The sequence below is a fragment of the Apaloderma vittatum genome, unplaced genomic scaffold (assembly GCF_000703405.1).
Source record: "Apaloderma vittatum isolate BGI_N311 unplaced genomic scaffold, ASM70340v1 scaffold792, whole genome shotgun sequence".
Classification (NCBI taxonomy): domain Eukaryota; kingdom Metazoa; phylum Chordata; class Aves; order Trogoniformes; family Trogonidae; genus Apaloderma; species Apaloderma vittatum.
In genome coordinates, this window is record NW_009703907.1 from 24,958 (window position 1) to 39,576 (window position 14,619).

Consider the following 14,619-nt stretch of genomic DNA (forward strand, 5'->3'; position numbering starts at 1 on the left):
ATATAACCCAAAGCACAGCACCCTGTTTGCAGGCAAGACGACTGTGAACCTTGGAACATTTCTGTTAGCTTTTAGAAGACTTATTCATGCCAGAGTTTTATTACACAGGCAAAGGATGAAATGAACAATTAATTTGGCAGGCTCACTCACAACCTCTCATGATCTCTTCTACATGTGCTGTTCATCAAAGACTTGAAGGAGCAAGATATGGTATTGCATGACCCTGTCAGCTGTGTGACAGGACACATCCCCAGATGACCTCTCTGGCCCATGTCCTAGCACACAGGACCCTCACACACACAGGCTGATCTTCTCAGTCCCACTTGGTTTCATGTGCATGCTCCCACCTCCTTACCTATGATGACCAGGATGAATAAGGCTGTTGCCACACCTGCAGTCATGAAGAACATGATGCTGATGTGGTAGGCCAGCTTCTCCACATCCTCCACATTGGGAACCAGGATTGGAGGGATCAGAAAGCCCAAAGCGATGCCAAGCTGAGCAGGAGAGAGAGGGGACACACAGAGGTGTAATACAGAACCACAATACCACCACCACCATCTCACAGCTCAGCCCCACGATGCCTAGTAAGGGCTCAACTGAGACTAATCCAGTTTCACAACCAAGGTGAAAATCTTCTTTACCACCCAACAACTAAGAGATAAAAGTCAGCTACCCATTGTAATTAGGCCACAAGAGAGATCCTCCACTACACTCAACTGTCGGGATATTCAAGACAAGTTGTAACAATAGAATTGTGCAGAATGAATACCTGCCTCCATCAAAGTGGAGGTCTTGCTTTCCCTGTCCTCTCCCATGCATGTATGTTCCTGTACACACACACATCCCACTCCTTATCTTGCACCTGCTCTGATGCTGGCTTGATCACCCAGTAATCCAATTTTACTCACTAAAAATGGCAGAAAACAAAACCATCAAAACTCACCACAATTCTGTGCTGGGTTAATGAGTTGAACCAATTTATCTTTCATCCAGACAAGTGCAAGAGCTGAGACAGAAACCTGCCGACTCCTAATGAGTGAGATATTAATCTGGTTCAGCCACTTTACGACACTGCCTCTTAATCGGCCCAAGAAAACGCTCACCCTATGACCACTAGAAGAACCTAGAAAAACATCAAGCTTGAGAGTGAAGGACACGCTGACAGCACAGAACATAAGAATCGAGGTTGTGCGATGGGGCTTGGCAACTGTCCCTAGAAAAAATGCTCAGTTCTAAAAGGCTGCAGGAAGAAATCTCTACGGGTCTGGCCTCTGCTGTGTCAGGAGCCACACATGTCCAGCTGAGGAGCTCCTGCAGTGGCAGCACACATTTTAGAGGGGATGTAAGGGCTTTTAACTCCACAGCTATTTCTCCAAGACAGCAATGAGATCTGTCACAGCAGAGGCACTGCCACACTGATAAGTGGAACAGACCTTCAGTGCTATCCTCAAATGAGAGAGAGAAGTAGCTCTTTGTCACATAAGAGGACACACTTCTCTTCATAAAGTGGGAGCCCAAGTGCACTCAGCACATTTGTGAGTACTCTAAACACAAGAGCAGCCTACAAAAGCCACTCTTCGTGTTTCACTGTTTGGTTGTGTTTCAATCATCATTTGGTTCCCAAGCACCGTGTATTTACCTGTTCCTGGCCCTTCTTAGCACTTGCAACTGTCTCAGATGTCAGAAAAAGAGACATGCTCACGCTTAGTTCTTGCTTGCTCTCAAGGCTCTGCACACTCACCTCTGTTTTGGGCAAAAGCAATATTTTGTTTAGCAACACCTTCATTTTTGCTATTCCCTGATTTAATTCTATGCTTGCTGTTGTGGACAGTGACAAGGCACACACAATGGCCTCCAACAGACAGAAGGACTGAGAAAGCAACCAAGAGAGAGATGCCAGGTGGCCATGCAGCCATTCTCATCCTTGCTTGAAATAGAGATTTCCATTCTCTTTTGCAGGCTGTACCATTTGCCTGGACACAGGGAAGTGCTAACAGTACCAGAACAGTGCCAACTGAAGCAATATAGCCCCTATAGAACTGCTGCCCTCATTACACTCAGAGATGGGGTAAGAATATGCAAAAATATGGAAGGGGAGGATATAGTCAAATTAGGCCTATTACATTTACCATTTCTTTACAGGAAACATTAGATCGGTAAGAATCAACTGGCACCAGCACGACCCTCTGTCCCAGGATAATGGACTGGAGAGGGTATTGTTGATGCCTCATTGACAACTGAACAGCAGCAAGACAGCACCACCAGGCAACTGCTGCCCTACAGAAGGATTCTGCAGTGCTCGATGTCTTCATAGTCCCTGGAAAGGGTCTATTGCTCTACACATATGGAAAGCAAGGGCTAAGAAAGGCAAGGACTATGCTGCTCATAAACACCATCCAAGCATGTCAGCACACAGAGCCACACAACCCAGGATCCCTGTAATGCAGGCACGAGCTCAGACTTGTTGCCTGGGCTGCCTTGCAGCAAAAACTCCTTGTGCCTTCTGCATGCTTCCTCTGTCACACGTCCATGTTTCTGGGATGTCAGTGGATTCATTCTGGAAGACCCACTCACTGGCCGGGATCAAGATCACAGAACAAATACATTTCAGGTCCCATATCTGGTAGCTGGAACAAAAATCAACTTGTGCCATCCAATCCCAGAAAAATTCTCAATAAAATCCCTCTTCCATCCAGCCAGTGGATTTTTGAGACAGGAAGAAATCTCATGTTTCAAACAGAGCTGTCTGCTAGGCTCACACACTCTATTTAGTTCATTAACAACTAATTCTCAACCATGTCTGGCCAAACTTCTCCTGTGTCAAACAGTGCTCTCCACTGGGACCTGGAATAGCCTGGGTCTGGATCAGGAATAGGCATCTGTATCACATTCATTCTTGGTGCTGGGACATCACAGGGAGCTGGTGGGAAGAGTCACCAAGAGATGACAGATGTGTCTCCCTGCTTCAGGGCACTGTCAAGAATGAGAACATTTGGGAGGCTGTTAAATGGACTGAAGACAGACAAATTGTGCTGTTCCAAATAGCAAGCCAAGGACCGAAGGGGCTCAGGAGGAGACTTAAGAGACTAGTAGGAAGGTTAAACCTTCCTATCATCCACACAGCACAGGCAGCCTCTGACACAAGACTAAACTTGCCAGAGCTCAGCTTTGTTCACACACGGTCTATATCTAGCCTCTCGTCACGGTGAGTCAGGTCACTGCCCACTGACTGCCCAGCCTCACGGAGCAGCAGCGAGCACAACTATCAACTGGCTTAGAGAGGCTTCAAGCTCTGATCTTCATTAAGTTGCACGCCTCCTCATTCTTTGCACAAGGGAAACAAGCCAGCAGCTGCACCAAAAAGGCAACTGCACCAAACACAGATGCTCAGAGATTGTTCCTAGAGGGCAGAAGCCTCTTTGTCTCGTTTATTTTGCCCAGACAAAGTGCAAGCCTTTGGCTCCGTCATGCCTGCTCAGCCCAGGACGCAGTCACACTGGACTTCACTCCTATCTTCTTAACATTCCCAAAGTTTTAAACTTCAAGGAAAAGACTTTCAACGTTGCTCATTGCCATTGAGGGAAGATTCTTACTAGCTCTCACATACAGTCGAAAAAAAAGTATGTGAACCTTTTGGAATTTCACAGTATTCTGCATTAATTTGTCATAAAACGTGATCTAACCATCATCTAAGTCAAGAATATTGACAAATATAATATGCCTAAAATAATAACACAAAACGAACTCTGATCCTCCATGTCTTTACTGAACACACTCATTCAACATTCAAAATGCTACCAGAAAAAGTAAGTGAACTCTAGGAATCAATAACTGGTCGACCTACCCTTGGCAGCAGTAACCTCAGCCAGATGCTTCCTGTAGCTGTGGATCAGAGCTGCACATCCTCCAGGAGGGATTTTAGTCCATTCTTCCCAGCAGAACTGCTTTAGCCCTGTCATATTCTTTGGACATCTCATGTGTAGGGCTCTCTCCAAGGCATTCCATAGCATCTCTGTTGGGTTGAGGTCTGGACTCTGACTTGGCCACTCCAAAAGGCAGATTTTGTTTTTCTGAAGCCATTCTGTTGTGGACTTGCTCTGGTCTTTTGGGTCATTGCCATGTTGCATCACCCAACGTCTACAGACTTTCAGTTGACATTCAGACATTCTCACATTATCCTGAAGAATTTTTTTATACACTTGGGAATTCTTCTTCCCCTCGATGACTGCAAGCTGGCCAGGCCCTGATGCAGCAAAGCAGGCCCAAATCATGATGTTTCCTCCACCGTACTTTATGGCTGGGATGATGTTTTCACGGTGATATGCAGTGCCCTTTTTACACCAGATGCAGTGCTGCATGTTCTTTCCAAACAGTTCAATCTTGGTTTCATCAGTCCACAAAACATTTTCCAGTACCACTGCGGAGTGTCAGTGGGCTCTTTCACAAACTTCAGTCATGCAACAATGTTTCATGTGGTAAGCAGCAGCTTCCTTCATGGTGTCCTGCCACAGACACCCTGCTTGTTCAATGTTTCACATACCGTAGACTCATGAACAGAGATGTTAGCCAGTTCCAATGATGCCTTCAACTCTTTGGCTGTCACTTTGGGTTGTTTCTTTACCTCACTGATGAGTCTTCGTTGTGCTCTTGGGGTCATTTTGACTGGGTGCCCACTTCTCGGTAGAGCAGCCACAGTCCCAATGTGTCTCCATACGTAGATCGTTTGCCTAAATGTAGATCGGTGAATCTCTAAGCTCTTTGAAATCACTTTCTAACCCTTTCCAACTTTATGTAAATTAACAGTTCTTGATCATAGATCTTGTGAAAGCTCTATTTGGGGCGCACATAAGCATACATCTTGTGTGGAGCAAACTCAAAAAGTTTGAGTGGTTTTTATCAGTCAACATATCTCCAGTCCACACCGCCAAACTCATTTTCTTAACAAGACTCCAGGTTAACCTGACTCCAATTAGCGTTTTTGGGGTCAACTCAAGGGTTCGCTTACTTTTTCCACTAGCACTTTGAATGTTGAATGAGTGTGTTCAGTAAAGACATGGAGGATCAGAATTGGTTTTGTGTTATTATTTTAGGCACATTATATCTATCAATACTCTTGTCTTAAATAATGGTTAGATCACACTTTATGACAAATTAATGCAGAACACCATGAAATCCCAGAATCATACACTCCTTCTTGCAACTGTATCAGGTCTCACATGTGCCCCCTCCACCCTTTAACAAATAAGGTCTATAAACACCTTCCTGAAAATTGCTCCCTTATCTCATTCCTGGAAGAGCTGGGCTGGATTCCTGTGCTAGCTGCTTCTTGGCTTCCTGCTCTCTGCAATCACATGCTACTCCCACCGGCTGCTGAATTGCAGCAAAACAAGAACAGGAAAGGTGGAGAGATCTATGCTTTATTCCAACCTCTGATATAAGTTCCTTCAGGACCACAGTCAAGATTCCCTCTTTTCAGGTCTCCCCCTGGCTTCTCATTCCTGAAAAAAGGATCTGTAACTAGCAGAGAGGGTGTTGAGAACCTGTTTTGAAAATTGTCCCAAAATCCTGTACTGGCAAATCCCCTTACCCAGTGGGACACAGACTTGCTCAGCTTTCTTGGACATTGTTGTTCTCTTTTCGGAAGACTTGAACAATTCTTCTAACTATAAATGGATGCTTTGCCCTTTCTCTTCCTCTCCCAAAAAAGGAACCACTTTTATCCACTAGGAGTTTGTTAAACCTTTGAGAAAGATTATGTGGCAGAACGTGAAAAAAAAAAAAAAAATCCCAGCAATCATAGCCATAGGAGCCACATTTTATATCTCAGAGTAACTGATATTATTAACCCTATGAAGTTGAGGCCCCTTGACTTGACTAAAAAATACTTCCTGGAGCATACTCGCAGACCCTGGATTATTCATACCATTTTTAGCATTGAAGGCAAGCTCTTAACCACACGATAAGTATTATACTTTACCTTTCACAAGGAGATTTTAGCTTGGTTCTGATTGGATTTTAGCTTGGTTCAGAGCAGGCCATTGCCAACATCACCTTCAGCCCAATAGACAACACTGCAACCAATTAACCAGAAAATTTAAAGACACTTTAGCAAAGGAAAAATAACTTTTCTCCTTTCCCTAGATCTCTCGTGTCAGGGCTGGGAAAATAAAGTAATGTGAAAACAGGGTTGGTTCTGCAACAGGCTGTGCTACCCTTCTCACGGGAATCATCAGCCATTAGGGTTCACAGTGCGGTCTCTCTCACCAGTATATAAATTAGCATCTCAAACGTTTTACAGGCAGAAAGGTCTCCAAGACTTTTAGAGATAGGCTCCAGTTCCCAAAATTCAGCACATCATTCACTATCCCCATACTCAAACCACACAACACTGTCTTGATTGCAGAGAATCTCTCCTCTCCTCAGAAACCAGGCTGCTGGAACTTCATTTTAAGACAGCTGCGGAATAATTTTTAAACAGAATACAAGGGAAATGAACAACTACAGCAGAGTGCACTATTCAATGACTTATTCTTTAAAGGCTGATAAAGGATAGAAGGAATGTATTTCCTAACCGAATTTTGTCAAGACCAGTCCCAACAACAACATCATATTCAAGATTCAAGCGTATACAAGAATGGGCAACAAAACCAAGAGCTAGCAGCTAATAAGATGATATAAATGTACCAGTAGTCTTGAAATTAAAAATAGGGTGTTTAATTTAAGTATAGCTGTTTGTATACTATCAGCACAAAAGTTGCAAATGAATGATGAATGAGAGGGTCTCCACCTTAAAGAAAGCTAAGAGTCAGCAACATGAATACAGAAGCCCTATAAAATTCCATAAGTAAGCACAAAAATTGAGAGAGGAGACTACCAAACCCAGAAGGTCAATTAAAGTGTTAAAAGATAGAAAGAGAGAGATGCTGCCAAGGCAGAAAAAGTACAACACTGAGAAATTTCAACAATGCCCTTGCAGGCTAAGTAAGCGTCATGAGAGGGATGATGCAGACTGGTGGGTTTTGGTTCCATAAATACTTTTTTTTTTCCTGAGAAGAACCCATAAGAGGCAGCACAATTTGTCATTTCAGCCTAGAGCAGCACAATATGACCATAATCAAATTACTGAATGGTTCTGTACTGCACTCAACTTCAGCTTCCTTGCAATGGTGACCAAAAAAAACTAACCAAACTCACCCTCCAAAGCACTACGGCAATATTTAACTTACAAGAGGGAGATGCCTAAAGGGAAAGAAGCTTGTTAAAAGAAAATTAAACAGAAAAGCCGAAGAAATTAAATGCTTGCAAGCGGCATTAAGACTGTGTAAAGACACTGCATCAGAGGCTCAGTGTGCCTAGACAATATTAGTAAAAGATTTTAGAACAGGATAAAGGAACCACAGTTAAGTAAAAAAAAAAAAACAAAACGAAAAAATATTAACTACCGCCAACTCAAAAACTAGACATTATTCCTTCAAAGAAAAAAAGACAACAAGCTAAAGTAAAAACATAATTAGGCAAAAAAAAGGCTGTGGAACAACTTTACAAACTAAGTCAAAACCCTTCAAATACAGCAAAATCAGGAAGCCTGCCAGAAAGTCTGTAGGACCACAAGATGACCACTGTGGAGGAACATTGGACAAAGTGGGAGAACTAAATAAAGTATCACACCAGTGTTCACAACACGATATTTATGGGAGTTTTCCACATCAACAGAACCTGTTCATGTGGCAAAAATCAGAAATGTCATCAATGGAAGATCTTAATTTATTTCAACTTATTTCTTCTACAAGGCAGCAGGACCAGATAGTACTCATCCAGGAGATGCTGGGGAGATGCAGTACCAGTCTTGAACCATTTACTTACAATGCACAGAACTACCTATAATCCTCAACATCCATAGCAACCAAGGAACATGGAGATGTTCCCCTCTAGAAAACCAGATGGACTACCATGCTTTGGAAAAAAATGACTGATATTTCAACTGTTTTAACAAGTCAGTCCTGCTGTTCACACCAATTTACCTGTTTTCTAACGGATATGTTTAAGCTTGTAGCACTTCACATTTTCAAAAAAGGACATAATAGTAGAAATGGTCTTGGGGGGTTGGCTTTTGCTTGTTTGGGGTTTTTTATTTATACTCTATTCTAACACAAGTGGATTCAGATACCAAAAACTTAAAACCAAATCCTGTAAGATTACCCACATGAACAGTAAGAACTGACCCAACAATATTACCACCAAGGAAGCCAAGATTCTTGGTGAAAACTCAGCAAAGCAAGCTCACACACGGCAACTGTTGTTCTTCTAGAAACCTCCATCTCAAATAACCACCAGTACAATAGGTTGTCTTTCTAAAAGTCTTACAGACGAAACACACAAGCCAAGTACAGCAACATCCATGCTGTTCACTGATAAAACTAGATCAGGATGTCACCTAGCCCACACCAGCTACCCTGTAGTGCAAACTAGTGCATGGATGCAGAACGCAACTGGTAGTGGCAAAACGATACATCTCACCAGTGAGCAGTGGGTGAAGTTTTGCACAGTTTGCTGGATCTGAGCAGGGTGCCTCTCGTTGCAGTAGGGAAGCCCTTACGCAGGGAAACAGAAGGGCTTTCCTTCTCACTACACTGCTTTTATGTGTATGAGAGAGTGGAACTTTGAACCGAGGTCAGTACATGCAGGATCTCTACCAGATGTCCCTCTGACAGTTCTGCCAGCATAATTAAACCCATCAGATCTGAATCTCCATTCACCCAGGGAATCCCTTTGAGGAGGCACCTATTCCAAAGGCCTGGGCAACACAGCCTCCTCCTCTGCTCTTGTCTGTCTGTCAAAGCTCTGCCCTGTGGGGCTCCCTCCTTTTCTAACTATGGGTGCCTCCCATGCTATGACATGACATTTCGCAGGATGGGCTGGACTTTCTAACCCCACAATTCATGTACTGCAATCTGCAGAGAGTGGAAAAGCTACTCCCTTCTCACACCCTGTTTCACACCCTGTGACTCCAACTGCACACCAGCTTCCCAATTTTTTGGTATCAGCACAGGTCTCAGCTGCCTTTCTATAGAAAAGACTACAGTAAAATTGAAAACAACCAACTGAAGAGCTGTGTAAAACAGAAGCTGCCTGTTTCTACTCAGTATACTTTTGTATGAATTGCTGTTCAGAATAGGTGTCTTCCATACCACTGACAGCAAAACTAAGAGTCTGTCGAAAACCAGATAGTCAGGAAGTCAAACATACATTAAATATTAGTGAACCACAGCTTAGTTACTTGTTTGCAGTGTTTTAAAAATCAGAAAAGACACAGATTGTGAAAGGAAAAACTGTAATCCAGGCCTTGTGATGAGATAAGATAGGGCTTAGGCTCTTTTTTACTCTCCCACTGATGCAGAAGATAAGGTACTTTTTCAAACTGCACTTGCACAACCAAAGCTCTTATGGAAGGAAAGAAAATTCCCTTCCTCAACACACTTCTGCTTCTGTGTCATCATCTCATACTGCTTAATATGATGCAATGCCACATGAGTAACACTACTTCTCTATGCAAGACATACAGGGCCTCTCAACCTTGAATGCACCTTCCCCCAGTTTACTGGGAAAAAACACAACACAGCAAAACAGCAGGAGAGAAAAGCAGAAGAGCGATTCAGCTCTGACAGCTACCTCAGCTGCTGCTAGAACACCCAGTCAGGATATAATACTTCAGTCAAGGGCCTACTGCAGTCACCTAACATAGCCAGCACCAGGGGATCCCACAGGGCAAGTGCCAAGGGTGCCATAGGGCCCCTCCCAGCAAAAACACGACAGTCAGTCATTTAACTCCCATGCAGCTTCCACAGAACATGACCAAAAGGCCACCAGCTTCTGGGAGGGAAAAGGAGGAGCTGCCTTTGGTGTCCAGCTAGGAAGGAAGCACCAGATGAAATGGGTAGAAAAAGTTCATTTCAGGCTTCAGTGTTCATTTATAGAAACTTAGGCATTTCTGGGAAAGCCACATTGCTATGTGGTCAGCACATCCTCCCACACCGAGCCATGTTCAGAATCTTGGAGAGCTGGCCACAATAGCACTCCTTGTGATCCAAGTGCTCTGATCCACCCTGCCCTTCTTTGCAGGGGGAGAAAGGAGCCAGGGCTGGAGAATGTCAACTATTAACTACTGCCACTACCAGCTCTTCTTGATTCCTTGCTAAAATCTTCTCTATTCTAATAGCTAAAATCCTGGGAGATACAGGACAAAGCTACAGAGGGATGTGAGGCCTCTATTTCTAATGAGAATCAAATCTCATCTGAAGAAACTGGTAAACTCCAGCAGGACCAGAACAGACAAAGAGATCTAGAAGTCCACTCCAAGACAGGAATTCTGCAGGACGTGGTCCACTTCCACAAGAGAGACTTTCAGGTGGTGCCTTCCCTGAACAGCAAAAGGTACAGAGCAGAGTTAGCAGCGAGGCATCAAAGGGCAGCATATGGTCAGCACAAACAGCACCTGAGGCTCATCAGCACAAGAGCAATGCCATTCAGATGTTGCAGGCCTGATTATTTGGCAAGACCCACCCCATGCAGACTCTTTTCCCCCCAATTCAGAACAAAAAGAAAGGACCCACCAGGAGAGAGCATCCACAGCTTATCATCCAGTTTGTCCACTTCAAAAACCCTCCCTGTTAGACTGGCACTCCCAGCAGCCTGCCGAGAGCACCTGAAAGCTCTGCCTCAGGCCATTTCGGTTCTGGAAGCCCTAAATCTCTGAAGTCAATTGCCAGCGGCATCAGAAAGAGGATAGACTTACCTGAAGATAAGTAAGGTGCTGCATCCTTTTTCCCTAGAGGGAGATCTTAGTTTTCTTTCCCTCAAAACCACATCAACACCTTTTATCAATCCCTGATAAAAAATAAAGAGGCAAAATTACAGCAGAAAGATCGTCTAACACACCTGCATCCTTGCTTCTCCTTATCAGAATGGCAAGAGACAGGAACAAGGTCTACTTCAATCAAAAAAAGTAACAGTATTGGTGGCAAAACTGCAAACACAAATTTTTCTTTATTGCCCCTGTGCAACAGTTACACACTTCTCTGTGTGCTGCGACAATAGGGAGACACAGCAGTAAGAGATATGCCAAAAAACAATGTGCCTGAAGAAGCCTGGCCCAAGCACAGCAGTCCAGCACACATCATGGCAGCTTAACCAGAGAGCTGGGACCTCACCACCAGGCTCCAATTTATAAATCTCAAAAAGACACGAGAATTTAACTTGTTACTTAAACATCCATACAACTGTGTTAGTTCTGTCATGCCACAGCACCATGTCTTCTCATCCCTCAAAAGACAGCAGAGTAAGTATGTTAAAGGAAAGAGCAAGCACATACTCCTGCAAACGCTAGTATCTCAGGAGAGCATTTCTTCCTGCTGTGGTCCTGTCACCAGAGAGGATGAGGGGACAGGCTGCCTCCAACACAGAAATCTGAAGCCTGTTTGATGCAACCTGTCAGGCCGGAGCAACAGCCCCAAACCAGCTAATGAATCAACACATCAAAATGGAAGCAGCACAGCCTTACGCAAACTGCTCTTTCCTGCCCACCTCTTGTGCATGGGGCTTCACGCAGATCTCCAGCACAGAGCTCCTCCACAAGTGACGCTGCTGATGACGCAGCAGGCACGCTATGACCGACGGCTGTAATTCAGAAGCACGTCAGATAGATTCCTCCCAATATTCAAACACATATGAAGGACATTAGTGAACTCTCCAAAACAATTCTGCTCCTTTACCCCAGAACTTCATCCTGAGGAGAAGCCCCTATGTAGCTTTTTCCTAGTCTTGTACACAATGAGATACTGGTAATATCTTAATATCACTAATATTCTAATGTCAAAGTATCCAACATGCAAATAAACCCAATTCTACACCTCCCTATACACGCACTTGCAGGGACAGGGAAGAAGAACTGAAAAACCTATGTATCTCCCTGTTAAAATGAGGAGAAGTGAAATGTCATAAAAACCAGCAGTGTGTAAACAAGAGAATGTGATCTCCACAAAAGTCTTCCGTTTTCTCTCCTAGAAGCCCTCAAGCATTGATTGAACCCTTCTTTGCACTTCAGGTACCACAGCAACACAAGATGAAATGAGTGAGAACAATCCAATACACTGCTAGGATTTGGTTTTTTAAAAGGTGCTTAACATCCAGTCTGACCGATTCAATGATTTGCTGTTCAGGGCTTACTTTGAACCTGAAGGTTACCGTCGCTCAGCAAGGGGCAGTGGTGTCCTGAGCAGACCCAGGTGAAGCAGCAAGCAGGGCTTCCCTCAGGACAAGGCTGATTAAGCGCTGCCCAGGGTCGAGAGGGCAGGAGTAGAAAGAGGGCAGGTGTATCACACAGCAGTAGTGATGCTGCCCCACTCCTCCATGCAGCTGGTTGCAATTCTCAGAGAGGGACATCAGTGCTTGGCAGTCAATAATCATCTTGATAACAACTCATGACAGTTATCCACTCCGAGGACCTGTAACTAAGTGACATGGCAAGTACAGGATAACCATACAGTTGTAGAGGAATGAGTATAGGGAGTAATTTGCTACATTGGCACACTGCAATTACAAACCCACTGAATGATGCCCTTTGCTAACACTCCCTAAAACTCATCTTTAACTATAGAGTCAGGAAAAAGGATGCCTCTATTTCTTGCCCCTCTCCAACATCACCAGTAAACAAAATAGCTACTTTTCATTCACTGTGATTATGCATCTCGGGATCCTTGACTAAGGGAATGAATAGGACCTTTCTAAGGAATACGCCCTGCCTTGTGCCATTGCCATTTCTGACTTCTTCATCTCTCTAAAAGGAAAGTGTGGGATTACAAAGCCAAGGCTGTGTACTGAACACAGTTCTCACTGCCATGGCAGTTGAACACCCAGAGCAGTGTGGAGCACCAGAAGTGCTCCACAGAAGTGTGGCCAGATTTTGCTTTTCATAACTGTTACACCATCCCACTTCTTTTAGGACGATGAAGATACCACATATGTATATAGCACAGGTTGAAAACCTAATTTTTTTGATTTCTTAAGCACACTGTTGAGTAACTCCACCTGAGTCTGAAAACAAAGTGCTAAGTTATTTATTTACTACTAAATCAGCAAGGTGCTCATGCCAAGTGAAATGCTTTCCACTTTGAAGACTCATTTAAAACACATAAAAAACAGCCCACTAGGCTGGGTGGTAAGAGCTAAGAGCTTAGATGCACTCAGAAAGAGATAACTATGTTTTCTCTTTCCAAAAGATATAAACCAGAGTCTCCTTAATTCCCTAGCACTGTTCCACAGACTTCAGTTCCTCAAATACCATCTCTGAGCATTCACCTCTTTTTGTCTCAGCAGTACCTAAATAAATACAGAAACCAGAAATGTGGGTAAAGGAGACGTCAAGACAAGCCCACTGCACACGAAGTTATTTGTGAGGAAGAACCATGCATTAGAAACCACCTGAATCGCAAACCAATCAAATCTAAACAGCAGCCACCCACAGGGTGAATCAAAGATGGTCCAGGGTGGTGCACAGTCATGTGTAGTACGCTGGGTCTCAAGGCAAGGGGCACAGGTCCAGCCTAACGGCTAAGGCGAGGTTCTGATTCCCTCTTCTTTGTGTCAGAATTGCAGAGCCAGACTCCCTTTGCTCACATCACATTGCATCAGTACCTGCCTATCTGATTCATGCAACAGGGAAGAATGGGTATTCTGGTGCAAGGGTCAAGAAGCTATTTCCTTGATCCTTTCAAAGCTGGGGAAGAAATTTATCTCCTCAGAGCACTAGCCAGCTACAAGAAAAGACTGTTACAGCTTGAGCAAGTGCGAGTTGCTGGCCTTCCTGACCCACCCTGACAGAAAAGTGCTCCAGGCACTCACCTTGCCCTAGCCTGACAGAAGCCGCCTTTGTCTTCACATCAACTCTACCTACTCTTAAGTGGTATGAAAGTGCTGAAGTCCTTTTCCTCCAGGGGTCAGTGACAAGTACTCTTCTCAGTAGACAGCTCCCTTTGTCCCATCCCATTCTCAGGAGGACGAAGATATTGCAGTGTCAAGGCCAGATGCAGTTGCAGGTCTGGCATTTGCAGGACATTCAGCCTAAAGCATGCTTCTCAGCACTGCCCATCCACTGTTCTACTGAACCACACCCCCGGGCTGGAGATTTGGAATAGGAGGGCAATGGAAAAGACCTTGAGTCCAAACACCTCCCAAAGCCAGAATCATATCCAACCTCCACACTGCCCCCAACTTTGTAGACTTAGGTCTCCCCTGCCTCTGCCACCACTACCAGCCCAGCCGCGTCCTTCCAGGTACGAGCTGCATTTCCCAGGAGGATTTTCATGCAGGTGCCTCTTATCCCTGCTGCTGTGCAGGCCCCACACATCTCTTCCCCCTCTCAAGTTTTCCCCATAGCACATCCAGTCCCCGGCCAAGCAAGTGACAGCCCACCCCCCCTGCCCAGCCAGCTGGGGGGCAGCGGGGCTCCGGCTGCTCGTTACCTCATTCCCAAAGACAGCGATGGAGCAGGCGGTGGAGACCTCGTGGGAGCCGAACCAGACAGAGGCGATGCGCGAGGGCATGCCCAGGATGAAGACCTGG

The 14,619-nt window shown here is 44.6% G+C and overlaps 1 protein-coding gene across 1 annotated transcript in view; it reads right to left on the reverse strand.

Moving 5' to 3' along the window:
- The window catches only part of FLVCR2 (feline leukemia virus subgroup C cellular receptor family, member 2), a gene marked incomplete at its 5' end in the record, with an annotated part of 32,215 nt that extends 17,600 nt beyond the window's left edge, over positions 1 to 14,615 (reverse strand). The window contains 2 exons of the mRNA XM_009864797.1: positions 356 to 497; positions 14,520 to 14,615. Coding sequence (XP_009863099.1) covers positions 356 to 497; positions 14,520 to 14,615 — 238 coding nt within the window. The remainder of the gene's footprint in view (positions 1 to 355; positions 498 to 14,519) is intronic.
- Between the last annotated feature and the right edge of the window lie 4 nt (positions 14,616 to 14,619).